The sequence below is a fragment of the Tasmannia lanceolata genome, unplaced genomic scaffold (genome assembly GCF_043159265.1).
Source record: "Tasmannia lanceolata isolate RefF3 unplaced genomic scaffold, GAP_Taslan_0.1 ptg000015l, whole genome shotgun sequence".
Lineage (NCBI taxonomy): Eukaryota > Viridiplantae > Streptophyta > Magnoliopsida > Canellales > Winteraceae > Tasmannia > Tasmannia lanceolata.
This window is the reverse complement of record NW_027518692.1, coordinates 52,396,918-52,424,905: the sequence shown is the minus strand read 5'-3', so window position 1 is coordinate 52,424,905 and position 27,988 is coordinate 52,396,918. Positions and strand designations below refer to the sequence as shown.

At 39.3% G+C, this 27,988-nt stretch overlaps 1 protein-coding gene and 1 long non-coding RNA gene across 2 annotated transcripts; one reads left to right on the top strand and one right to left on the bottom strand.

Annotated features, from left to right (window-relative positions):
* Positions 1-4,930: 4,930 nt before the first annotated feature.
* On the top strand, positions 4,931-24,461 carry LOC143892333 (3-oxoacyl-[acyl-carrier-protein] synthase II, chloroplastic-like). The gene is made up of 12 exons (XM_077396871.1): positions 4,931-5,030; positions 5,147-5,350; positions 11,451-11,561; positions 11,678-11,773; positions 11,854-11,899; positions 20,993-21,072; positions 22,083-22,151; positions 22,765-22,849; positions 22,929-23,083; positions 23,164-23,244; positions 23,994-24,053; positions 24,145-24,461. Exons 2-12 carry the CDS (start codon positions 5,213-5,215, stop codon positions 24,265-24,267), a joined length of 1,044 nt encoding a protein of 347 aa, XP_077252986.1. The 5' UTR covers positions 4,931-5,030; positions 5,147-5,212; the 3' UTR covers positions 24,268-24,461.
* On the bottom strand, positions 12,658-18,202 carry LOC143892334 (uncharacterized). Its single transcript, XR_013255474.1, has 2 exons — positions 17,689-18,202; positions 12,658-13,089 (listed from the first exon to the last, which is right to left on the bottom strand). It is a non-coding gene; the product is annotated as an uncharacterized LOC143892334 (long non-coding RNA).
* Positions 24,462-27,988: the final 3,527 nt, after the last annotated feature.

The following is a 27,988-nucleotide window of genomic DNA, read 5'->3' as shown; positions in this document are numbered from 1 at the left end:
AACAATAAAGTACAAAATCATGATATTTTTCCAAAAGGCATAAAGTGAGCAATTCATCAAGAATAGCACAAAATTTTCATGATTTGCATGCAAGAATACAGTTGCTACCACACTTGTGACAATCACAACTTCTAGTTTCACAACAAATACTAGAAGAGATCGACAATTGGTCCTGCGAGGTCACGGCCAGTTTTCACAACACCTACTAGCACAGGTTTTCAGTTTCACAACCTGTGGGACCCGGGCCGAGCGAGGCGCTTGGTAGGAGGGACTGTGAAGGCCCCACTGCGTGCCGCTACGACCTTAGCCTTCACATAGGGAGCTCTGTGTGGCTATCGGTGTCGCCACTCTCGTAATCTAAGCGATTTCCCCACATGGATTAGAAATCCAGTGGGGAATAAAGAAATAGTCGCCACCTAGGACGGAGGGTCTAGGACCCTGCATGGACTCTGTGCTGATAGGCAGTGATGGGTCCATGCCTGGTTACGAGTGAGGAAGGTGTTAGGCACCCCACTCGCCCGAGAAGTCTCAGTCTCCTATGCCAGTTTAATTGGTTTTAGAAAAATTTAGATTAAAAGATGTAAAATGGAAATAATCCACAGACGAAAACAAACAAAAGGTGTGCATGTTGGGCCCCATCGTGAATGGACAGCGCATAGAATCGCTCTCGCTCTCGCTCTCGCCCTCACCCTCGCCCTTTTATCCGAGTGGCCACCCTTCCACGGGATTTCATGCATACCCTACGAAGTAGAGAAGCCTCTATTCTCTCGTCTTTTCCGGGATTCTCGTACCAACTTTGAAAAGTTGCAGGCTTTCTTCGTAGAGTTTGATAAACATATCCCCCTCTCTTTTCTCCTCTTTCACGCAATCTCCTTCGAAGAGGAAGAGAAAAGAAACAAATTGAAATGGGAGTTCTTAAAGACAAAGCCAATTAGCAGAACTACAACAGAATAAGCAACTTCTTCTTGTGTTTTTTCGTTCTTGCATGCAAAATCAATGGCGATTGTGTCTTCTCTTTGCAGCTGCTTTCTTGCTGCCTGTGTTTCAAGGACCGAGTTGGGTACCGTGTCTGCAAAGAAACGTAGAAGCACCAAATGGTTCAACAAGAGCTCTTCATATCTTTTGTGTAAAGATCACGTTGAGGTGGTGGGTCTGAGCTCTTGTTTCGTTCCAAGATTAAGTTTCGAGAATGGGTTTCAGAGGTTTGGATTGTTTTCAAGAAAACCCATCAGAGAACAGAGGAAGAACTTCGTTCATTCGTCGGGTACGGCTTCTTCTTGGGTTCGAAACTGAAAAGCATTCGCATTTTCCGTTGAAATTCTTCTACTTTCTGCAGTTGGTTGTTTCGTTTCCAGTAGGTTCTGTTGCTTCTCGTATTCAACTAGGTGCTCAGATGGGTCCCTCTCGGTCTAGCTTCGTCCTATTGTCCTACACTCATAGGGGGGGGAAACCCTGTCACAACTTCTGAAGGGCTTGCTCCAGAGGACTCAACGACACATCTCAGCACGTGGGTGTGCTCGATTTAAGCCCCAGCACGTTGTCCCCCACTTCCTTGGGTCTGGTGCTTGGTCCGAGGAAGTAGTCTGGGTCCCTCGTGCCTTGTTTCTACTGCTCGGTGCAGCGTTCTATTAGGAAATTGCTAAAGTCATGAATCCTAATCTTAGGATTATTTGCATATGTAAATGTCTTGTATACTTCTTATAATGGTATCAGAGCAAGTATATACAACCTAAATGGAAATAATCCTAAGATTAGGATTCATGACTTTACCAATTTCCTAATACGTTCAGGCATGTTGTGTTTGGAAGGTGTTAGGCCAACCAGTTAGGGTATTTCGATTTGCTGCTTGGCGCGTGAGATTGTATTCGGGTTGGATCATTACCCTGGGCTCTAGGGGCCCGCTCTTGGCATCGTGCCTGGCCAAGGCACGGTCAGGTGTCGTTGGGTCAATCATCTGCAAGAAGTCATCCCAGCTTGTCGGTCCTCGGCATGGGATTCCATCGTCATTGCCGCACGACACAATGGTCGGGTTAATCAAAGGCTGTCTAGATTAGGACTTCTTTCGTGGTCTGCATTTCGGTTGTAACTTTGAGATTCCTGATACGTTAGGTGCATAAGATACGCATTCATATCGTCCTAGAATTGTGCGCATTGGGTTCCACGCTACGTCGAATAATGATGGCGGGTCCACGTGTCACTGATAGGCACTGTGAATGCAAATGATCAGGGTCCTTATCGTCGATTCTGGTGGTAAGTTTCTATAAAAGGTGGACTTTAGCTTCATTTTTTTTACTTCTGCATCTTGTTCTGTTCTCCACTTTTTGCTCTTTTCAGTTAGCAATCTCGGATCTTTATCATCGTCTTGCTTCAAATTTCTCGGATCTCAGTTCTAGTAAGTTCTCTTATGTCAAGATTGTCATGTCACTTTCTCGTGGTACGTCTAGGTTGGGGTCTCAAGCTAGGCCAGTCTCCCCAATTGATGTCGAGGGCCATTCCCCGACGAGCGAGGGTGTGTCCTCCACAGCTTCCGCTCTCTTTGCCAACCAAGGGGTCAAGCCATCCGGTGCAATACTCGGCCCTACCAAGGGTCGGGAAAGCTATTAATTTTAAGTAAATATTGGCCATAGATCCTTCAATCAGAGATCAATGGTCTAGATTTGTGATTTGGAGCCTTTCGGACCGTTGGATCAATTACCGAATACATCAGACCATCGATCAATCTCAAATAGATGACATATCACGTCACTTGAGTATCGATCCTCTTAATCTTCAAGAGATTGGTGGAAATCAATGGCTCATAGTGTATTCCCGTCATTTTATTTACAACTTGATTTTGAAACATCAAATCTTGTCTGTTCGACTTGATTTTGGTCCAATTTGAAGGGTTTTTCGATTATCTATCTAACGGACCTAAGATTACGCTGTTTGGCCCCAATTTGAAGAAGTTATGGTCCTTTTTCTATCAAGGTGGGGCCTTATGACAGGATTTGTCCTGTTAGGCTAAGTCAATGTTAGTCTTTTATTCCTTTTAATTCTTGTAGACTCACTTATTTGTTCTAAAAGTTTAACTCTCTTTAGCCTAAATAGATATACATGAAAAAGAATATTAAAAAAATAAAGAAATAATAAAATATTTGCCATAAAAGTATAATTATATTAGGAAACAATTAAGGAAAATAGGAAAGAGTCCAAAATTTAAAGACACTAATTTTCCATAAAGGAAAAGTAGTCGTGCCCATCTCCATTTCATTCATACGCATGCCCAAACAGAGAGAGAGAGAGAGAGAGAGAGAGAGAGAGTAGAAAAGAAAAGAAAAAATATATTTTCATAATCTTCGTATGAATCATAAAGATTATATTTTCTTTTTAAAATATCTGACCCTCATTAAAGGATTTTAGATCTAGGGTTTGTTTGAATATAAACAACACAAGATATAAAAAATCGATATATACTTGTGAAAATCTAAGGTTCTGGAAGATTAACAATCCTATTCTCCTTCTTTTTCCCTTTTTCTAAGTCATGTATGATTAGTTTCTTTTGAATCGGGTTTTACGAATGATAAATCAGTATTTATGATTGTTTTCCCTTTAAATCAGTTAATGCGTATGATCTATATAGTATAGAAAATTATTTTTCTTCAAAATCAATTCATGCATGTGATCAGTTCATGTGTATGATATATAGTATAAAAAATTATTTTTCTTCAAAAATCAATCCACATGTATGATCTAAGTAATGTATATGATGTAAATAATTAGTTTTTTCAAGATCAGTTCCCATATATGGTGTTTAAAAAGTAAATAATTATTTTTCTTTCGAAATCAGTCTATACGCATGATGTTTATGATATAGAGAATATTCTTCTCCCCAAAATAGTTCACACGCATAGAGTTATAAATAGATAAGTAGTTCTTTTAGAAAAATCAGCACCTATGCACGCTATTATAATGTATTTAATGATGTTTTCTCTTTGTAAATCAGCACCTACATGCGGAAAAATTATATATATTAGGGCTGTCCCTTTACAAAAGCAGACCAGAAACTCAATCTATAAGTTATATACATAGTTTTCTTACACCGCAGCCCATGCACAATGGGTACTAAATGAATATATAATAGTTTTATGTCAAAGCAGCCCCTCAACTGATATTTGAAAAGAGTACAGTTGGCTTCCTTGTGTATTATTTTGTATGTATGTTTTAGGGTAATATATTAAAGAATCGTCGAATGTGACTTTCTAGGCGAATGCGACTCAAAAGATAACACCCCAAATAATTCGAAACGAACATTCATTTCTAGGAAACCGCCGGATTTTAACCCCAACAAGTTCTTCTATCAATTTAAAGAAGTTGTTGCAATTTGTGATTGTGTTTCTTCTTGGGCCACTTACGAAAGTAAATTTGGTTTTTTCATTTTTTTTGTCTGCGTTGTTTTTCTATTAATTTTTCTCTTATTTCTAAATTTGATTGTGTTTACTGCTCACAGTCGATGTCCACACAGGATTTCTTAACTTTACAATCTTCGGGTGCATTTAGATACGGAGTTCAGAATTATTTTCTTCATCTAATTCTGTTGTTCTTGCTTATATTTGAATTACAATAAACACAAGCCGGAAAAAAATGAGTATTCATGTTATTCTAGGAGTTCTTTCAGCGTTTGATTACCTGTTTATGATTCATGATCAAACTGAATGGAGGTTTTTATTTTAGCCAATGCAATTTGAAGTTGCTTTACTTTTCAAGTTAATTTTTGTAATGTTACTCCCGTTTGATTTCAAACCTTCGTTTTTCTTTATGTAGTGATGGATGTTAATAATCAATGGAAGGGCAATGATGGTTCATGGAAGGGGAAAACAGAAGAAAGAAAACAAAGAAGAGTAGTTGTCACTGGAATGGGAGTAGTGACCTCTCTTGGTCATGGAGTAGTGACCTCTCTTGGTCATGACCCTGATTCTTTCTACGACAACCTGCTCGAAGGAAAAAGTGGTATTAGCAAGATTGAAAGTTTTGATTGCAATGAGTTCCCAACGGTGATTTCAATTAGAATCCATTTCAGATCATCTTTTACTTAAACTTTCCTAAAAAAAAACATCTTTTACTTATACTGAAAATGAATTTGACTCACTGAATCTTTAACTGTCTACAGCGGATAGCTGGAGAGATAAAATCATTGTCGACCAATGGGTGGGTTGCACCAAAATATTCGAATCGTATGGACAAGTTTATGCTATATTCGCTGGTTGCAGGCAAGAAAGCTTTGGCCGACGGTGGCTTGATTGAAGAAACATTGGAAGCACTTGAAAAAAGCAGATGTGGAGTGATAATTGGAACTGCAATGGGCGGGATGAAGGTATTGGAGACTAATGGTTTAATTACCACCAGAATCATGAAGGCCATGTTTGGCAACCATGAATTTTTTTCATTGAATATTAGCTTACAAGTGTTGAGATAGGAGTAGGGAGAGTGGGAGACGGAGTGTTACGAACTTGAATCGGTTCGCAACACAATTGATCTTCTTAGAGGGAAGATCGGCCTCTTGATCCACTTCGAGGGAAGGATCAGTCCTCCTATGTGCACAAGACACAATTTCTCAAACTAGTTTCTTCATTTATTGATTTCCATTAGCGTAGCATGTGCTTATATGAAGCACTCCAAGATAAACATAGAAAGATCTTATTATAAGAATAAAAATAACTAAATAAAGATTATACTAATCTTAATTAGTATTCTAATCTATCAAGCTACTAAATATATCAGATCTAGTAAAATCTGATCTTATTCTCTAAATAAGACAATAATTTATTCCAATCTAAGTGGGACCCATCTAGGTACGTATCATTTATTCAGGTGCCTAGATGGGTCCCACTTAGAGTGGAACAAATTAATTAGATATTTTAGTGAATAATATCAGATCTTACCAGATCTGATTTATTTAGTAGTTATGTTAGATTAGGACATCTATTTAGATTATGATAATCTTTATTTGGCTATATCTATTCTTATCATAAGATCTTTCTAGATCCTTCTATGTTTATCTTTAAGTACTTTATATAAGCATATGTTATTGTTAATGGAAATCAATGAAGAAAATTGTTTGGGAAAGTGTCTTGTGCACAAATGAGGACTGATCCTTCCCTCGAAGTGGATCAAGAGGCTGATCTTCCTTCCGAGAAGATCAAATCAGTTGCACCGGTCTAGGTTCATAACAAGTGGTATCACTTTGATCGTCTTGTAATTAGTCATCATTACCTATGTCGTCATCAAAAGTTTAGGCGGCTCCATTTTAAAAGTGATATCATCGAGCCTTTTGTCAAAGCTCTTTCGTTCCGTTTTTTTGGAATGGTCAGGATGTTAATGCACGGATGGCTGTGTGAGAGGATCTTTATATTGGCGTTGGACGGGCCGAGATGATTGGCGGATTTTTCGGCGGCGAACTTGTTGAACTCGAGGATATTGAAAATCAACGGCTATTTTGTTTTGTGGTTTCTTTAATTTTTCTTCTATCTGCTTTCTTTCCCCCTTCTTTTTTTCTCCTCCTTTTCTATTTCACCGCCTCTTTTTCATCTTGTAGGGCTTCTCCATCGTCAAGCTCATTTTTTCCAAGCCTTTCTCAAATTGTTTTTGTCTTTCCATCATTTCCAAAACGAGTGCTTTGATCTTCTAAAGATCTCCACGTATGGATTCCAAAAACTTTGAAGGTGCAAGCCATGACGCAAGATCGACGGCTTTGATACCACTTGTTACGAACCCGAATCGGTTCGCAACACAATTGATCTTCTTAGAGGGAAGATCGGCCTCTTGATCCACTTCGAGGGAAGGATCAATCCTCCTATGTGCACAAGACACAATTTCTCAAACTAGTTTCTTCATTCATTGATTTCCATTAGAGTAGCATGTGCTTATATAAAGCACTCCAAGATAAACATAGAAAAATCTTATGATAAGAATAAAAATAACTAAATAAAGATTATACTAATCTTAATTAGTATTATAATCTATCAAGCTACTGAATATATCAGATCTAGTAAAATCTAATCTTATTCTCTAAATAAGACAGTAATTTGTTCCAATCTATGTGGGACCCATCTAGGCACGTATCACGGAGAAAACTGAATGGGCATGAGTGAGGAGACTCTCGCTCCCACCCTCTTTACTGTTAAGAAAGTTACATTGTTTCCTGTTGACGAAGTCTAGAAACCTCAAACCACCTTGTTGCGTAGCAGCGGAGGCAAAATAGACAAAATAACAAGAAAATCGGCCCTTCCATCACCATCGTAGGGAATAAAATACTTCGATCATCGTCGAAAGGGGATGAGATTTACTTCAATCCCGTCAAAGTCGAATTCCTCGGAACAGAACTAGAACAACTCAAAAGTTCTCAAGCAACTCAAAAGCCTAAAGGCAAATTTTCATTCAATAATCAAAAGAAGTCCATTACAAATTTACATTGCTTTGATGGTAACTATTTATAAGATATAGAAACCCTAAAAGCTAACTTAAACCCTAAGCAACTAATCTTAGTTGTCCATCTAAACGTACTGAAATAAAACCTAAAAATTTAGACTAAAAGAACCCAAATATAGAAATCCCGTAATAAGCATGTAGTACATCCTAAAAATGCTCATAACTTCCTCAGATCACACCCATATCATGTTATCTTAGGCCCGTTAGATATACGATCGAAAAATCATTCTAATGATAGCCAAATGACAAGATTTGATGCCTGAAAAATAGGCTACAAAATAAAATGACAAAAATGCAAATAAGAAAAATAAGAAATATGTTCTACGCTATTGAACCAAACATTCTTGGTGATTTCCGTTTGCATCATATATGGCACAACCCAAACACCAAGATTATAAAAAAAAAACCAAGAAAAAGTAACAAGCAGAAGCCGTACGAAACTCATGTATACCTTCTCGGCAAAAAACATGAAGCTAAATATTTTTATTCAATCTCCAAACTCTAAAAATGTCCATACAGTCCAAAATAAACTTTAAAAAAGCAAAAAAAATCCTACAAAATACGAAAATTCCTACCGAATAGAAACGGATTACAATTAGCCTACAAACTAGGAAAGACTTACAAACAGGAAAAAGCAAATAAATAGAAAATAACTAGAATGATTCCAACTTGCTATCTTTTTCGATTTGTGCCTATTAAGTAGGAGTGTCGATTTAGCAGAAAATATCCCATATTCTTTTTCTGTATTTTCCACTTGTGAAACTTCCCAAAATAGCCATCCTCAAAATTTGTTACTAATTTTTTTAATCGCATCACCTGTTACACGCCGAACCGACACCATGGTCCCACACACGACATCGCCGCACACCTGAATCATTCTTTACATTATTCAAAATATTACGGTCCAATCACAAACGAATAAATTAAGGTAAATGCTATGATCTCACACCCGTCCCAAAATTAAATTTAGAAAATCAATAGTCTTTAACATTGTCCAATACTGATACTCATTCAAAAGCAAAATCAGAAATGCTAAAATATCCCAAATAAAATAACTACAATCCTACTTCTTTCTCCAACTATGCGCAGGAGTCAAGCCTCAGGATCTGAAAAAGTAAACAACGGCTGAGCTAATGCTCAGTAAAGTAACATGATACTACTCTAGTAGAGTCAATGCATGCCAAAACATCAAAGCCGGAGGTAATTAGTGTATTAGGTGAGGTTCAAATTCAATAAGGAGTAGAGAGTAATTATTACTGAATAAAAAATGAGGTAATTCAACGCAACCATGACAAAAATTCGAATTCAATGATAGCCAACTAGGACTCATGCACAAAACCGATATGTTAATGGAGTCTGATACTAAGATTGAAACTGATCTGAAACAGAAACAGAACAAAAACACTTCTATGTCATAGGCTTAGTCCTGAGTTCATTCTTTTCAAAAAACAATGAATATGAGTTCATCAGAATTTTACCATACGCATGTACAGATCAATATGACAGTGAGTCGATAAGGCAAGTCAGTAAGCATGTAGTGCGGAAGTGCAATAATATAATACAGAGGCATGCTATACACTTGGTTCATAAAAAGGGTTAGAAACAAGATTTTTAATAATATTATAGGCTTAAGGGGTTTCACAAAGGATATGTGTCAAAATACAACGGTAGAACCATGTCACTTACCTGGATCGGGAATCCCAGTGTCTTTCAGTAATCTGAACTTCGATTACCTACAATCCAATTCAGAAGTGTATCCCAATAAAGTCCAAACGTTGTAATAACTTGCAAGAAATCTGTATAAGATGCTAAAAAAGATCTGAATAAATTTTTGAAGCGGGCCTGTATTTGGTCTACCGGGCCTGGCACAATCGACCGGACCCCAAAACTCATATTTTAAAAAAAAAAATCAAGAACCCTCGCTTAGGGCTGGCAACGGGGCGGGTCAGGGCCGGATGTTGGGGTCCCCTACCCCTTCCCCTTTGCGGGGAATTTCCCCCCTCCCCTTTGCGGGGATGGTGGGGAATCCCCTTCCCCTCCCCGCGGGGAATATCTAATCCCCTTCCCCTCCCAGCATCCTTCGGGGACAAAATCCCCGCCCCGCCCCGCCCCGCCCTACTCCATCATCACCCCCTCTTTAGTCATTGATACACTGATGATGGGTGTCCCTAATCAACTTGATGCAATTTCAATATATAAAAATGTTATAAACTAACATACTTGTAGACGAAGGAGATATATTTCTTACTCTTCAGAAGATAGTAAAATCCCTTGAAGTACTGACTTGACTCTTGAGTGCCCTCGCAACAGTTGCACCAACAGGCGTTATAAACCCAAATAGATGCCTGAGCAATGTTCAGAGGCTTGGGAATCACCAAAATGCAAAAAGTGAACTGTGTCCCTAACCTGAGCAATGTTTCTTTCGTGGGAAGGAATTAAGGAAACCCTAAGTCCCTAACCAAAATAAAAATGCAATTTATTATTTTATTATTTTATTTTCGCCACCGATGTTGGCACTACGATTTTTTGATAATGGCATACACTCAGCTTGTCTTTATTATTTCAACATCTGTCAAAAGGTTATTATAGTTCCCAAAATGCTCTCAGAAGCTAATTAAAAGGAAAAGACAAGCTAAGTTTATGTTTGGGGAAATCTTGTAGCTGATCCACAGAGTTTCTAGTAGTTTTCCTAAAAAAAAAACACTTAAAAATATACAAAAAAATGGCATTGATTAACGGGGCGAGCTAGGAGGGGCGGGGCGGGGAGGGGAGGGGACAACTACATCCCCTTCCCCTTCCCCTTCCCCTCCCCGCACCGGGGAATTTTTAAATTCCCCTTCCCCTTCCCCTTCCCCTATCAAATCGGGGAATCCCCGCCCCAAACGGGGCGGGGCGGGGCGGATCCCCTCTTTTCCGGGTGAAATTGCCAGCCCTACCGGCCTCGCTGTGATCGACTGAATCCCTGTATGGTCAACAGAGCACGAAAACTCGGATGTTTTTATAAAATCTAGAACCTTCACCACGGTTGACCGCAGCCCTATGCAGTCGACTGAGTATGATAATAAGAGTTTTTCTCCTTAGCTAACTTTTCTTCCTATTTTTCACCAACTTTGAGCCCATTGAACTCAACAGAGTCTTGACGGAACTCTGTCAGATGGCGAAAAATGAAGAAGAATCCTCTCCCAATAAACCCAAACTTATATGAAACAATGAGCTTAAGGATATAAAGACCAGAACCGTGTTCTACATCTATTTCTTACCTCGAATTAGGCTCTCCGATGCTTGGGACGATCTCCGGTAGCTCACGATTTTTTCAAGGAACTCCTCTTGAGTTTAAGGTGCCATTACTATTTATACTCTTGACTAAAGAGCCCTAATCTGGATTTTTTTCTTTTGATAAAAATACCCCTTCGCACAATAATTACTATTTGGGTTATTTCATTTCCCACTACTATGTTTCTTAGTTGTCATGGGAAACCAAAGTAGAGACATGAGACTACAAAGAGATGAAAAACTTGAATTTTTTTCTTGCGCTCTTGGCATGGAGGTGAGCGGAACAAGAGAAAGGAATGTGTGTGTGTGTGTGTGAGAGAGAGAGAGAGAGAGAGAGTTTCCTCTCAGATTTTCTCTTGGGTGTTTCTTTGGTCTCAAGGGAAAGGGTTGTCGTTTTCAGGTTAGCAGGTCTGTAGATTAATCCCATTGTAATCCCCGTTATTTTTTTTTCTCATAGTAGAATATCAGAGTTCTCGCCCGTGGACATAGGCATCTTCGCCGAACCACTTAAAATCTAGGTGCGCACCATCTGAGTGGATTTTACCCGGAGGATTTTATCAACACTTGACCCCGTCTCCCACCACTTGATAACCTAATATTCCATGAAAACGACTTTCATGGCTGCCAAACTTGTCCTAAGCTTCCTGCGCTTCATTAGTGCTGATACTTCTACAGAGTAACATTCTGATGTAAATATCGGCCTTTGAGAGTAGATGTTCAGTGATGCGATTGAGGCTCTCAAGAGTTCATACAGGAAGATGAATCCCTTTTGCGTTCCATTTGCAGTATCCAACATGGGTTCTGCCATGACGGCAATTGATTTAGTGAGTTATTACTCTTTTTTGTGCTGAAGTGCTATGAATGATTCCATTTTAAGTTCTGTTAATTATACTATAGCATGAGAGAAACTATCATTGGTATATGTTACCTATGTATTTAGGGATGGACAGGACCAACTTATTCAATTGGGGCTGCATGTGCCACCAGTAATTTATGCATTATCAGCGCCGCAAATCATATCATCCGTGGTGAAGCAGTAATTCATTCTCCCCTTTGCCTGAAACATAATGTTTTGAACAACTACTTGTAGAGGCTCATTTTGAAATTTGTGTACAGGATGTGATGCTTTCTGGTGGTTCTGAAGCTGTAGTCATTCCAATTGGTATGCCATAACTGATTCTGTTTTTTGGTGTTTAGATTTGATTTGTGTGGATCCTTCCGCTTGAAAAATGTATAGTTGAATGAACATTGTGTTTGCAGCATTATTACATTTTCTCTAAGTGAGTAAAGGGTTCCTGCGCTCGAGTGCAAGAAACAAGGGTGGGGCTACATTGTTGGGGTGATCCTAAGCATTCATTTGAAAGGCTCCATTATGGATGGGGTGTGTACCAAAAATCAGCTTCATTGGATTATCATAGGGTGTCCATTTGTGCGGGTGAAAATAGACAGATACTATTTGTCCTCTAATCTGCCCATTTTTTCACGCCACAAATGGATGCCCTAAGATGATCCAATGAAGCTGATTTTTGGTGGACACCCTATCCATGAAAGGGCCTTCCAAATGAATGCTTTGGATACCCCCAACAATGTGGGCCAACCCCTGTTTTTGGACTCGAGCGTAGATAAGCTTATCTGCGCAAACCCTTTTCTCTAAGTAATAACTATATTTTCAAAGATATAATCCTTCAACACTCTTGATGTCACATTTGAATTTGTAACTTGAACTAGAGTTATAGGATTCACTGTGATGATGTTATGCTTGGTGCAACGGTAGGATACTACAATCTAAGTGTGTTTGGTTTTCCGTAATTTTCTTGTAAAGAAATTTAGTTTGTTGCCTAGGCGTATTAATGCAGCATGTTGAAAATCTAGAGATCTCTATGTGCAGCGAGCGACTAGATGAGATTCAAGAAACACAAATATGCAAAGCAAGAAACATAAGATTTATATGGTTCGGCAGTGCCTACCTCTACAGAAGAATAGGATTTCACTATTTCGATATTAAGGTTACAAACCCTTCTTTCTGCCTTTTTTCTCTTGTCATGCCCTGAACTCCTGGACCGTAACAGCGTCGTGTATCCATTGTTCACCCCATGGGCATGCAAGGCTAAGCATCACATATAACCATTCCACATTAACAAGTATGCAAAGCAACAAAAATTCCATTCCACCATAAGTTAAGGTTCCATAACTAAATTTATTTTTAATCCACCTCCCATGTGGTTAAATAAAATGAAATACCAACTTACTAATCTGTCTCAACTAAACATAAAAAAATCTAAGAATGACTAAACTAATTAATTCCATGCTCTTCCCCGTTCCGGTTTCGTGTCCATATCTATCCCTCACTATCTGAAAAATAAACCACATGTCGAATGAGCTAAAGCTTAGAGAGTGAACATGTGTCCAATAATAGATGGAACAAATATGTAACACAACAATAAAGTACAAAATCATGATATTTTTCCAAAAGGCATAAAATGAGCAATTCATCAAGAATAGCACAAAATGTTCATGATTTGCATGCAAGAATAACATTCGATACCGTTGCTACCACTCTTGTGACAATCACAACTTCTAGTTTCACAACAAATACTAGAAGAGATCGACAATTGGTCCTGCGGGGTCACGGCCAGTTTTCACAACACCTACTAGCGCAGGTTTTCAGTTTCACAACCTGTGGGACCTGGGCCGAGCGAGGCGCTAGGTAGGAGGGACTGTGAAGGCCCCACTGCGTGCCGCTACGACCTTAGGCTTCACATAGGGAGCTCTGTGTGGCTATCGGTGTCGCCACTCTCGTAATCTAAGCGATTTCCCCACACGGATTAGAAATCCAGTGTGGGGACGGAGGGTCTAGGACCCTGCATGGACTCTGTGCTGATAGGCAGTGATGGGTCCATGCCTGGTTACGAGTGAGGAAGGTGTTAGGCACCCCACTCGCCCGAGAAGTCTCAGTCTCCTATGCCAGTTTAATTGGTTTTAGAAAATTTTAGATTAAAAGATGTAAAATGGAAATGAAAAAAAGCTATCGTCAAGAGAAGCTACAACTAACAGATCTATTACACAATAGCTAAGAGTACTCAAGGAGGGTTGATATTACTGTCACACAACCTTGGCTGAAACATTAGGACCTGCCGTCTCCCTTTTTACAATTTATATAGATGTCAGAATACATCCTCAATATCATAGGGGACGCGAGGGGATCTAGTGCAAGACCAACGTTGCATGATCCTAATACCTATCTCCATCAACAACTATACAAACTATAATGCTAAAAGGATAAGCAAACACACATCAAAAGAAGCAAGGAAACAAACACGTAACAATCAAAAAAAGGAAACAACCCGGAAACCAAGAAATCAAATAATAAGAAAAAGAGTGGAAAGGGGAAAACAAAAGAAGGGAAAACGTAGGCTCGGGAAAGTTTCATCATTGCCATAAATCACCTTTGTTCATTTTTGTTTTTGTTTTTTTATCAAAATTGGGAAAACCGAAGAAAAACCCAAAAGGGGTAAAGGGAGGAAAAGGTAGGGAGCTCAGAGAAGTTTCATCATAGCCCAAAACAGTTTTTTACTTTTTAAAATATTTTTCCTTTTTTATTTTCTTTTTAAATTGGGAAAATCAAGAAAATGCGAAAAGGGAAAGAAGGAGAGAAGGTAATGGGCTCAGAGAAGTTTCATCATAGCCTTAACACAATTGCTTCAATTTTCAAAACACCTTTTTGTTTGTTGTTTTTGTTTATTTTTTTATATTTTTTAATCAAAATTGGAAAAATCGATGGAAACCCCCAGAGGGAGAGAAGGGGAAAGGGTAAGGGGCTCAGAGAAGCTTCATCATAGACCCAAAACGGTGGTTACTTTATTAAGAGGAATGATAGAATGAAGGGTGCCCTTGCAAAAATCAGCTCCAAGGGCGTCCCTATTGGTTGATTTTTGCAAAGTCAACACGGTTTCCACTTTTTTAGGCGCATTCCACTTTTTTCGACGCTTCACTTTGCAAATATCCACCAATAGGGGCGCCCTTGGAGATGATTTTTGCAAGGGCACCCTTCATTCTATTACTCCTCCTTTTTTAAAACATCTTTGTTTGTTTTTTGTTTTTCTCTTCTTCTTCTTTTTCTTTTGTTTTTGAAAAAGTGGGCTCAGAGAAGTCTCATCATAGCCCTAAAACGGTTTTTGCTTTTCAAAACACTTTTTTTTTGTTTTTGTCAAAATTAGGGAAACCGAAGAAAAACCCAAAAAAGGAAAGGGAGGAGAAAAAGGCAAGGGGCATAGAGAAGTTTCATTATATAGCCCATTACCTCCTCTTGGATACCAAGATCAAAATCAAAACTCCAATAAAATTGAATTCAAAGACCGAGCTCCATCTCTGTGTTGTTCGGATATACACACCCAGAGTCGAAAATCCCAAAAGAAATGACACTGAAGGACCAAATCCAAAGTCTATATCCTTAGAATACTCACATCAAGAACTAGACAATCCGAGTGAAAACTGTTAACTTACCAACTTCTCCAAAAGCTTAAGCTGTTGGAGAAAGGCGTTATTTATCTTTTAAACTTTAACACTCCCTCGCACATATGGCCCACTTGGCAAACACGTGGTACATGTGGTCCCACTTTGGGCCGACCATCGCATGTGGATTTTTGCTATCCGGGAGGTTTTAACTCGAGACCTTTGGCTCTGATGCCATGTTAACTTACCAACTTCTCCAAAAGTTTAAGCTGTTGGAGAAAGGCGTTATTTATCTTTTATGCTTTAACAAAAACTATAGCTAGGGACCATGTCCTAACTCTATGTCATTGGAATGCACACACCAACTCAACTCAACTCAACTAAGCCTTTGTCCCAAATTAGTTGGGGTCGGCTAATGAATCCTATAGAAAATTTTCATGAAAAATGTGAAAGGATCTACCCGGCTCAAATTGACTAAGTCTACTCCTGACACTAGTTGGATTCATCTACATGGATCATTTTCTTCCATTCTATCCTATCCAAGGTCATGTTCTATGTTATGTTCCTAGCCCTCAAGTCTTTCCTCACTGTTTTTACTCAAGTTGTTTTCGGTTTGCCCCTCCCTCTTTTTACTCCATCAACTTGGCACGAGTCACTTCTTCTCACTGGAGCATCCAAAGGCCTACGTTGGATATGCCCAAACCATCTTAAGCGGTGCTCTCTCATCTTCTCCTCAATTGGTGCCACCCCCACTTTTTTACGGAATGCACACACCAAGGATAAAAACTTACGGGATAAATGAGACCAAGAACCAACCCCATATCTATGTGACCCAAATACACACATCAAGATTTCCGAGATCAAAGTAAAATTGAAGCTAAAAATAAGGCATCATTCCTATCTATTCCTCTAATTACAATATCAAAGCTTTAAACCAGATGAGAGTTAAGTTCGAAAACCCCAACACTCCTCTGTCTCAATCTTATAATGGAAACATGAAACCCAAAATAATCAATTGAAAACTGATCTTAACGATCAAGAATCATCTGTCTCTTCTTTTGAAGGTCCAAAATTGGATCAAAATCGAGTTTAAAGACTAAAAAACTTTCTCCATTTTCTTTCGGCAGTAAGTAACAAAGGTTGGGATGGTGTTAAAAGTAAAACCGAACTTATAAACTAAAATAAATGTCTCTTTTCGGATACCCACGACAAGAGCCCTAAGTCATCATGAGAATGAGGTAAAAAACCAAGCGCATAGGTCTTTCTCCAAAATGAAAATGAACTCAAAGTGCAAGACTTGCTCCCGATTTTTTTCGAATACAAACCTTGGAATCAAAATTCAAATAAAAACTGCATTTAAAGACTGAATTCCTTTTCCATCTCTTTCTTCAAGCACAAGCATCAAATCCAACATCGAATGAAAACCAAGGAAAGAGCACAATCACCTCTGTTTTTGTTTCTGTTTTTGTTTTTTTGTTTTTTTTATTTATGAAATGGTATGATTTCATTAAAAGGAGCCACGACCAACATGGTCATGAAAACAAAAGAAAACAAAAAGGACAATCACCTATGTTTCGTACTGCTACACAACTGTAAAGGATTATTACAATCCAAAAAGGTATTTGAGAAAAAGGAAAACTAATTGACATAGAAAAGCTAGTTGATTTTATTCAATTGTTAAACGAAGTGGTGCGAACATCAAGAGCAAAGGTAAAACTTCCAAAAACACCATTGATTTCCCAACATCTCAAACATAGACACCCATTTAACAAAAAGAAACCTCAAAAGAGAAAGGATGGAAAACATGCTGAATGAATTTTGTTAGAGAAATCCATTTCAAGGCAGGACTCAAGATGAAAATGGAAATACGAAACAATGCCTCACACCCAGCTGAAGAAATCAATGTGACTTCATTATGCTTTTACCGAAAAGGATAATGACAGATACTTAGCAAAAAAAAAAATTTAATGGAGACACACCAAGAGGGGAAAAAATTGTATTCACAAGCAGTCATTTCAATAGGAAGAAACAAACCATGCTCAAGAAAGATGCCCATGCCTTAATTGCCCAAATAAAAAGATGTAAATGACCACGGAATTGAAGCTTGATGCCACATGCACCGTAAAAAAAAATGACCTCCGAGACATATACTCAGAACGGAAAAAAATCATAGTTACCCTGCAAATGCCTTGATGGCTTGAACCTATATGCACCATAAAAAAAGCCTCTGAGCCATATATCCACACACACACACACATAGAGGAGGAAGCCACAATTATTTTGCAAATGCACCCAATTTGACAAAACTTGTTATGGAATCATCATTCACCATCCAAAATAAATCAGTGAAAACATGAATTTTAATGCTTACGGAAATCGCAACGAAAATCCTTTATTCATACAGAGGAGAAAAAGCAGAGAATTAAATGGTAAATGCAAACCATAACACCATGAAAGAAGAGAATAAACACAGAATTAAAGAAAGCATGCTTTGCTTACTGGCGGAATCGCAGTCGGGTTGAGACAACGACTGCGGAAAAAGACTGGCGATGGCGGAAGGTGGCCAAAGGAGATGGGCTTCCGGTTGAACAGAAGGTGGGGATCGATGGTTGCCGGAGTAGGGACGGCGGCAATGAAGGTTGCCGGAGTTCAAAATTGATGTTGGTGATGGCTTGCCACGAGTGAAATCGACGGTGTGCGGTGTTTTATGGCCGGATTAAGAGTGAGCAAAACCCTTCTATTCCTCTTCTTCTTCTTCTTTCTTCTTTCCACAAACCCCTTTTAAAACCCTAACAGAGTATATTGTTGCAAACCCTAAAATCAAGAGAAAATTCCCTCTCCACAAACCCCTTTTAAAACCCTTAACTCTCTCTCTTCAAATTCTAAAAACCCCTTTTCTTTTTCTTACATAGGAAATCTGCCCCTGCTCCTATTACTTGCATTTGGAACGTGGCCTAACTAATGAGCTTTGAATTTTGTCAGCACAAAATCTGATGCAGCCGCATCTCTTGTTTAGACCCAACCCAACCCAACCCAGCCCGCAAATTGCAAAGGGAAAATTACCAATGGGGACAAACATTAGGCAGAATTATCAACTGGACCCAGGCTTTTCAGAAATTACCAATGGGGGACAAAATCTGTCTTTTCAGTAAAAGCTGGACGAAAATACCCTTTGGCATATAAAACACGTTTTGACTTTGGAAGGGGGTTTTCAAGTCTCTACGATTGGGGTTATTAAGTATCAAAATGGGGTTACCAATTTCAGAACGGGGTTTTCAAGTCCCTGAAAATTGACCGAGAGTTCTGGAGTTTTGGAAGAGGGTTTTCAAGTCTTTAGGAATGGGGTTATCTAGTATAAAAAATGGGGTTAGCAATTTCTGAATGGGCTTATCAAGTCCTTAAAAATTGGCCGAGGGTATTGGAGTTTTGGAATGGGGTTTTCAAATCTCTAGGATTGGGGTTATCAAGTATCAAAATGGGGTTACCAATAACCCCAATCGTAGAGACTTGAAAACCCCACTCTGAAATTGGTAACCCCATTTTGATACCTAATAACCCCAATCGTAGAGACTTGAAAACCCCCTTCCAAAGTCAAAATGTGTTTTATATGCCAAAGGGTATTTTCGTCCAGCTTTTACTGAAAAGACAGATTTTGTCCCCCATTGGTAATTTATGAAAAGCCTGGGTCCAGTTGATAATTCTGCCTAATGTTTGTCCCCATTGGTAATTGGTCCAATTGCAAATATCCAGGTGTGGGTTGGTATTTGAGTGACCCGTCAAAATTGAACTGCTGGTCACTCAGCTCGCCAAAACATGGGTTGGGTCGGGTGAACCGGCGGATACCCGCATTTCATTTTTCCTTTTGTTCGATTCGAGTAGATATTGGCTGCATTTCCTAACTCGCAACTAGACCTAACAAGAAATTATCTGGACCAGCGGGTCGACCCGGCCCGCCCATATTTTCCGGGTCCGGGTCATTGCGGGTGCCCGTAGGGAGGTGAAACAACATTTTATTTTGGCTTTTTTCCTTGCATTATTTAGTAGTTTTTTCATAATTTTTCTATAGAAGCACCTTCTTTCGGTATTTTTTTCCGTAGTTTTTCTTATTTGAACCATTTTCCCCGTAATTTTTCTTCAAAACTTAGTACTTACTCAAAAAAATTCTCCAAAACTTATTATTGCTAGCCACCTTTGCAAGACATACTTCTCCCATCATTTGCAGTTTGCATCACGTCAATGAATAAGACAAATCTGAAAAAAAATCAACATAAATGGCTATCATCACATGATCACATGCAATTGCAAAGGATGGGCACAAAGTAGCCTTTGGCGAAGGTGGCTAGCAAATCCCTATAAGAACAACAAAAATCTTAAATAACAGAAAAAAACAAAAATTCATTAAAAAAAACAGGTGACCCACAGGTCCACACTTAGTGACCCGTAAATTTTTTAACTCGTTATTTACACAGCCCGTTTGACCAGGACCTGTACTGGTCGGGTCAAACCTAGCCCGGCCCACCCATTTGCCAGGTCTACTCATAACAAATGGCAGCTTTAAGATAAAAGAGGGGATTTCTCTCTTTTGGAGGTTACTCCAGGCATTTTGTGTTACTTCATTGAGGAGCAATCCATACGAACTGTGAGATCAAAGAAAAAGAGAAATGGACGGTCTAGATTAAGAGGAAATGCAACCTAGTATAAAAGGGACAAGAGTTCATTTGCAATGGGGGTACTCGAGGCATTTTTTTTCTAATTCTCTTCTTTTGTTTTTGTTGTTATAATTTCCTTACTCACCCAAAAAAAAAATACTCCTTGGCAAAAAATTGCAGGTTAACCGCGGGTTAACCCACCCAACCCACTCCCAGTGGGTGTGGGTCACCTAAGTGCTGACCCTCACCCGCATGACCCGCAGGTAACCCAACCTAACCCTCCCATTTGCCAGGTCTACTTTTGTTAAATATGATGCTTTAATCCTGTATATCCAGCCAAAGAGGCTTCTATAGAAGCCTTCTCATCTAAAACACTTTGTACCTTAGTGTCTTCCAAATTCTGTTTTATTAGTAGTTCTTTGTTTAGCGAGATAATATTTTCATCCATCCCCCTCCCGGTCCCCTTTTTTTTTTCGCCATAGGGTACCCCCACCCCACTTTGTAGGGCAGGACTATTCCATAGGGATGCGCGCAAGCATCTGGAGTCCACGCGGATCGGGTAAACAAGGGGGATTCAAACGCTCGTCACTGAGGAGCAAACCCATGACTTTACGCAAAAGAGCCACACCCTTATAACGTGAACAGTGGCCAGTGGGCAACTTTAACGCTTTTTGACGTTAAATCATGTAAAAGATGGGCGAATTCCTACTGCAGGGGAGTTGAAAATAGCATCGTCCTTTGTTTAATGCTTTCTTTAGTAGCTAGGGCTCTATAATTTATGGGGGGATTGCTAGGGTCCATTGAAAAAGGCATTTGGCAGTTGCTCTGTTGCACGTCAGACCCCACATATTGAATGGAGACAAAAGCTGTTTTCATCATTCACGAGGTGGCTGGTTTGACATGCAACTGACCAGCCGCGAAATGCCTTCAGTGATGGACGCTAGCAATTCCCATTTATGGGACTCTTAAGAATGGTAGAAGCGTACAAGTAGTACGTGGATTATTATTCAATTTTTTTATGAAAATCAAAATTGCTTCTTCTTTGTCACTGTGACAGTTTTGTTATAACCGAGTATTGATTCTTCAACTTCAAGCGTTCCTTCTTCTTTCCTTCCACTTCTCATTAAAATTTAACTTGATAAATTTGTTTTTAGGGTTAGGTGGTTTTGTCGCATGCGGGGGATTATCAAGAAAAAATGAAGATCCAACTAAGGCATCTCGTCCTTGGGATATGGTAAAATCCACATCTTTCATTCTATTCCTTTTAATGATGGTTCTTAGCAACGTCTTAACTGCAAAATCCAACTATAAATTTTACCGGTTTTCGGGAAATTGAATCCTGGGAAAACACCTCTTTTTTTCTCGAGAAAGCTAAAATACTGGTGTTCACTTGTTTTCTTGAGAAAGTAATAAGCCTAGGTGGAAAATGTCAAATAATGATATGGAAATTGCCAAAAATGACGTGGAAATATCTCTTTTCTTACAAGTGTGGGAAACCAAATCTCACTATTTTGGTGAGATTTGGTTTCCCGGGAAAACAAGTGAAAAAAGATGGGCAAGCAGTTTCTCAGAAAACCTTTTCTTGCACAGTTCCTGCGCACGTGAACAGGTACGGGAAACCTTTTCTTGCACAATTTCTCGGGGTTTCTTTTCTTTTTGCCATGTCAGTTTCTCGGGAAACCATTTCTTTTCCTTTCCTGGGAAAACAAGTGAACATACGGAAAAAGCTTTTAAATACTTACGATTTCATTTAGGGAAATGTTATCAGCACTACTGTAGTTTGATGATGGCACTCCTCACTTTATTAAAAGTACGGTATGGCCCGCACCATAGGATGATCCAAACCGTCCATTAGATGGGCCACAGCGTAAATAGTTTGTGCCCCAAAAATCATTTCCTTAGGTTGATCCTAACCCTCTGATCTGAATGTTAGAGGGTTGATCCTAACCCTCTATAGATCGGAGGGTTAGGATGAACCTATGGAAATAATTTTTGGGGCACAACCTATTTAGGATGTGGCCCATCTAATGGACGGTTTGGATCATCCTATGGTGCAGGCCATACCGTACTTTTAATAAAGTGAAGAGTGTGAACATCAAAAGACAGTAGTGTTGATAACATTTCCCTTCATTTATGATGTCAATTTCTATAGGGAAATAAAAGAAATCAGGTTTGGAACTTTGTGATAATTCAAGTTTGAAACTTTGATCTATAATGTTAAATGAGATTCATTACATCTTGTAGGATCGCGATGGCTTTGTTATGGGTGAGGGAGCAGGCGTTCTCCTTTTGGAAGAACTGGGACATGCAATGGTCATCATCTTTCATTATTTTTTAATTTTATAGGGTTTGTTTTGCACAAAGAAGTCCTCTACTTTACTATATTGCCTATATTTGCAGAAGCCGTCTTCTAGTTTGACAATTTGCAAATAGAGTCATCATGTTTGAGAGAATTTTGTAAATGAGGTCATGCCATTAATTTGTGAACAAAATGCCTATGGTAGATTTTTTTTACTCAAAAAAACCAAAATGTCCTTGTACGTGAAAAGATGCAAATTACCTTGTAAAAGAACAAAATACCCTGATATGCCCAGTGGATATGTTTTGACAGCGTGGGTCCTACCAACTCAATTCGAACCCATGCATCAGATGGGGCCCACCATTTGCCTCATGTTTTGATGGGTACATCCCACAATCTTCACCCGGGGGGGGGGGGGGGGGGGGGGGGCGCAAGTACTGCATGGGGTGAAAATATCATCACCCCTTTTCTTTTCTTTTTATAAAGATCCTGATTTCGTTAAAATAGAAAGTCACGAGTGCACTTCAGGCGGAATAGTTTTCATTGCTTTTCTAATAAAACTAAATTTGATTCCAATTTTGGTGGAGTAAAAGGATTATTCATTTTCCACGGTTAAATGATTCTTAGGCCAGGGGAGCTGAAATATATGCAGAGTTCCTGGGAGGTAGTACGACTTGTAATGCTTATCACATAGTACAGCCTCATCCAAAAGGTTTGATCAACTTATGGGTAAAGAAATTTCCTCTCTTTCCTATTGTGCTTATGACATGCTAATAATCATCTTCTTCCAGGTGAGGGAGTGCTACTTTGTATAGAGAAGGCATTGCATGAAGCGGGAGTAAAGAAAGAAGATGTCAATTATGTGAATGCACATGCAAGTTCTACAAAATTAGGAGATATAGAAGAATATCAAGCTTTGATTCGTTGTTTTGATCAAAATATTGAGGTTTGTTTTCAGAATTTACTATGTTAACCTTAAAATTAGAATGCATTACGTGCATCATGATTTGATTTTTACTCTCTCAGCTGAAGATAAATTCCACAAAGTCGATGATTGGTGATTTGTTAGGTGCCGCAGGTGCTGTGGAGGCTGTGGCAACAATTCAGGTATATCATATATGCTCAGGATGCAACTTAGGCTGGGTTGGGCAGAGGCCGACCCTAACCCAATACAAGTTAGCATTTCCTCAACCCTAACCCAACCAAAACCCAACCTCAGGTCTATTAAGAATATCACAAACCGTATGTATAACCCCTAGAAAATAGGAAACCATCTCACCACTCTTTATCACGCATTTATCCATTGTAACTGTGAGCCTGCAAACGTGTATCTACAGGTTGTAACCATGAGCCTTTATGCTCCTCTATAAAATACGAATAGACTGTTACAAATCTCTTATGCAAAGTGCATAAGAAACAAAACATAGACTCTCATTTGTTAGAAGGTCGAGGAGGGTCAACCCCAACCCAACCCGTCTAACCCATTTTTTTTTTCGAAATCTGCTTGGCCTGAGTCAGGTTGGGTCAAATTGGGTTTCGATTGAGGAAAAATAAAAGACATAAAAATTATAATCCAAAGATTTTGAAAATTGCGATACATTTTGAGGACGGGTTGGGTTCGGATCAGAACAGGTTGCTGGAGGCCTCAACCCTAACCCAACCCAAAATTAAAGCAGTTTGGCCTTTCCTAAACGTAGCCCAACCCTGCCCGAACCGAAATCGGGTTGAAGCCCACTCAAGTTGCACCACTATATATACTTTCTTGAGTTAATTTTAACTTGTGCGGCTTCTGTGGCTTCTGCTACAACCCAAAGGAAATATTTATGTGCTCATCTCTTTAGTGCTTATTACTGTAGGCAATCAGGCGTGGATGGGTACATCCTACAATCAACCTAGACAAACCAGAAGAAATTTTGGTGCGTAATAGATTAGAAATGCCCCACATATAGTTTGGTTGATTCTTAGCATTTCTAGTATTTGATGCAGTGTTGACTATATTAATCTTAGGATATGAATCTAATTGTTGGAGCAAAGAAGGAGAGGTTGAACGTAAAAGTTGCTCTGTCGAATTCTTTCGGCTTCGGTGGTCTCAACTCTTCCATTCTTTTTGCACCTTTCAAGGAATTCTGACACTTGTGGCTCTTCTTGAAGAATGGCGAGTCCAAGTTTTTTCGGGCAACAAGGAAGTGCTGGTATTCTTCTTTCCCCTTTATCGTTGAGGAAGTTGTATCAAAGAACCAATAATATTTTTCTTTCCCCTTGTAGCATTACTTGCTTTGTAAGCACTGGTTCATGAAATAACCATCAGTGAGGTTTTTGAGTTCTGATGAAGTATCGTTGACTAGTATTTGATTATTGAATGTGGAAGTAAACTTACCATCATCAACTATGATAATTATGGTTCTACAAAAGATGAAAATGTTATTGAATGCTCATTTTAATTGATCTTGTTTTGAAATCCTTGGACTGCAACTCGGCTCGAATTTTAGCAATTTGGGTTGAGCTTCTACGATAAAAATGGGCTAGGTTTAAGTTGGCTCCAACTCATTTTTTAGGAAAAGTTTAAACTGACCTAGGCTGCAACCCTAAGAAATCCGCCCGGCAAAATTTGATCCAAACGTGCACAAAAAAGCTAAAGGAGACACAAGCTGCACAAACTGAGATTTTACGTGGTTCATCAAGATGCCTACGTCTATGAGCAACAGCCAAACCTTCTACTATGAGAGAGCAAAATACATGGGTTACAACATGAGTAACCCAAAACCCCCAAACTGTGACCCTTTCCGGCCTCCTCAACCATGACCGTACATGCAGATAACCGAACAGAAAACCAAGAAGAAACTCTCTCTCTCTCTCTCTCTCTCTCTCTCGCTGCTTTTTCTTTCTCTTACTTTACACCAAGAGAAACAATAAAAGCACTCTCCTTACCCTTTAAGTAGCGTCCTTTCTCTAGCCACCACAAATGAACAAGACAAAATCTGCTGAAAAGTGATCCTGTGTAAAATTCTGCAAAATTCAATCCATGCGTGGGTGCCTGTGTAAATGTACGTAATGAGTGGACAAAAAGGGAACTTCCCTAGTAACTATTACTGATTTGCTAGTGTCATCGCAGAAGGCATTTCGAAGATGGCCTGTTGCACGTGAGAGCAGCCACACATAGGCTCACTTTTTAGCAGGTTTTGTCTTCATTCATGAGGTGGCTGCTCAGGTCATCCGTGAAATGCCTTGTGGGTTGGAGCTAGCTAGCAAATCCCCAGAATTGAGAATTAGAATTGGTAATTTGGTATTCTATACCGTTTTCTCTACTTCAGCTGTTTGGATCGCACTGCCCTGTTTGTTTAAGATTATGACAACCAATTGCGAGTGCTAAACCGATGCATGTGCATCTTGCACTATCACGAGATCAACGGTCAAGAATATCAAATTACCTGTGAAGTTTCTGTGGAACATCAGACACAATGTTGGCATATGCCAATGCAATAAATGCAAACCACGCATAATGAAATTCATTTCAGAAAAAAACTATGTTGATTGAAAATATTATAGAAGAACTCAAATGACATATTTCCCACAATTGCTACATAGGAAAATGATCTACAATTAGGAAAAGGGCAGTGATAAATCGACTCCCAAATATCTTAAATCGACTCCCCATGTGTGTCTCTCTCCTCTGGGTTAGAGAGAGAAAGAGGAGAGAGAGACACATGGGGAGTCGATTTATCACTCCCCTTAAGAAAGTATAGAAGTTTAGGTGTGCCAACAAAATGTGGATCGCACAAGCTTTAACTTCTGGCACCCGTTGTGTTAGTTTCGTCTTCTAAGTTAAAACCTCCACAGTTTCATCTGAATGCATTGTTTGAAAGGCCTTGACGAGCTACCAATTGTTACCTACCATCTGTTACCATTTTTTTTTTTTTTTTGAATAGTACAAGATTTCATTATCGGCAAACCAAGACTGAGTGGTCAGTACAAGCATCAAAGAGAGGTAAGACACAATAAGATACAAGGGAATCCCCACAAGGCTTAGGGATAAAATAAAATAAAAGTCATGGAGGGAGGAAATCAAATAGCTCCAAGGCCTCCCTTCAGACGCCATCCCTGGCTAACCTGTCAACATCAACATTTGTTGACCTCCTTCCATGTGTAAGGATATATGAGATTCAGCCCCCTATCTTGAATCTCATCAAAATATGTCGCAAATCTCCACAAATATGGTTGGGAACCTCTAAGCCATCAGATCACATCGAGTGAATCCCCCTCCACCAACACTTTATCCATGTCTTCATTCTCAAGAAGCCTGATACCTTGATGGACGGCGTGCACTTCTACTTCACTTGAATCCACCACCTCTATGGGTCCGCAATAGTTCACCTTACTAATCCATTCTCATCTCTTAGAACTCCCCCAATTCCAAATGGTCCTGGATTCCCTATACTGGAACCATCGAAGTTCAGCTTCAATAAGCTAGCCTGGAATAGGTGACTCCCATGCCTGCACAATCTTAGGTTCTTGTTTTGAGTTGCGGCAAATCTCCTCCCTCCCATCCATAAATCATGGGATGACACAAATCTGAAACATAGGAGAGCCTTTACACATGCAATTGTGAAAGCTATCACTTTATTGTAAAGAAAAGAGGACCTCTTGGAATGACCTTTGAATACCCATGCATTACCCTCTTTCCATAACACCCATATCGTTGCTAGAAGAACTACATTACATACTATCTCTCCTTTCTTCCTCCACGGAACCAATGACCAACCTTCGCTGGAAATACACATGATATTTCAAATCTAGCCAATATGCTATTCCACACCTCTCTGGCGACCTTACAATGCATAAACAAATGGTTCACTGCCTCAATAGAAAGTTAGGATCTTGACTAAATGTTATGAGCACGTTGATACCGCAACCAATCATATGACAATCTCAAACTGATGCTTGCTTCTGTGATGTCCTTGATCTCGTTGTATGTTATATGAGAGGCTACAAAATTTGCTTCCTTGTTGTTCACGATTAGAAGTTCGTGAGCTATGGATGATGGTTCTAGAGAAAGCTTGAAAGGGACAGAGAAAGCTTGAAAGGGAGAGAGAAGCTTGATATTCAACCTTCCTATCTCTTGTGTAGGGTGTCTTTACGAGACTAATATCCCACCCAAAACGACAACAAAACCAAAGAAACGTCACGGTGGAAATTTTACAATCACCTTGCTTTTTCCATCTCCTGAATTCCCCTCCCTTTGGGAAGTGATTTTTCCACCCTTTTCTGTCTAAATTTTCTTCTAAATAACTTCATTTGAACCTTCTATCCACAGATTAAAAAAAAGGAAAAATTGCCAATGGGGGACATCAAAATACGCAAATTCCCAACGGAGGACACACTTTTGAAAAATTATTAGAGAGGGACAAAAAAGGGGTTATCAAGTCTCTAAAAGAGGGGTTATCAATGCTCTAAATGGAGTTATCAAACTCTCAAAAGGGGGTTATCAACCCTCTTTAACAATTTTTCAAAAATGTGTCCCCCGTTGGCAATTCTCGTATTGTGATGCCCACCATTGGCAATTTTTTCCTAAAAAAAAGAGAATACAGATACTGTGGGGGCGGTATTTATCAAAACTTGGTCGTGTGGATATCAACTCCCTGCCTAAGAAATTTACGACTTATTTAATAGTTGTAGTTGAAAGGCCTTATGAAGGCATACTCATCATCCCAACGTTGATATTTGATCCAACAACAGCTCACTTTTTGAGGAGCTGCAGTTGGATCAAATATCTACTGTGGTACCTTTATCGTACTACCTTTATGTGTTTATGAGGCCATTCATCATAGGAAAATGATACGGAGAGACCGAGAGT

What these genes read in the sequence shown, in the direction of transcription:
- LOC143892333 (XM_077396871.1), top strand. Translation starts at nt 5,213, where the DNA reads ATGGACAAGTTTATGCTATATTCGCTGGTTGCAGGCAAGAAAGCTTTG. An exon ending in AGTACAGCCTCATCCAAAAG is followed by an intron (nt 22,850 to 22,928) that starts GTTTGATCAACT and finishes ATCTTCTTCCAG; the next exon opens with GTGAGGGAGTGCTACTTTGT. An exon ending in ACAAACCAGAAGAAATTTTG is followed by an intron (nt 24,054 to 24,144) that starts GTGCGTAATAGA and finishes TATTAATCTTAG; the next exon opens with GATATGAATCTAATTGTTGG.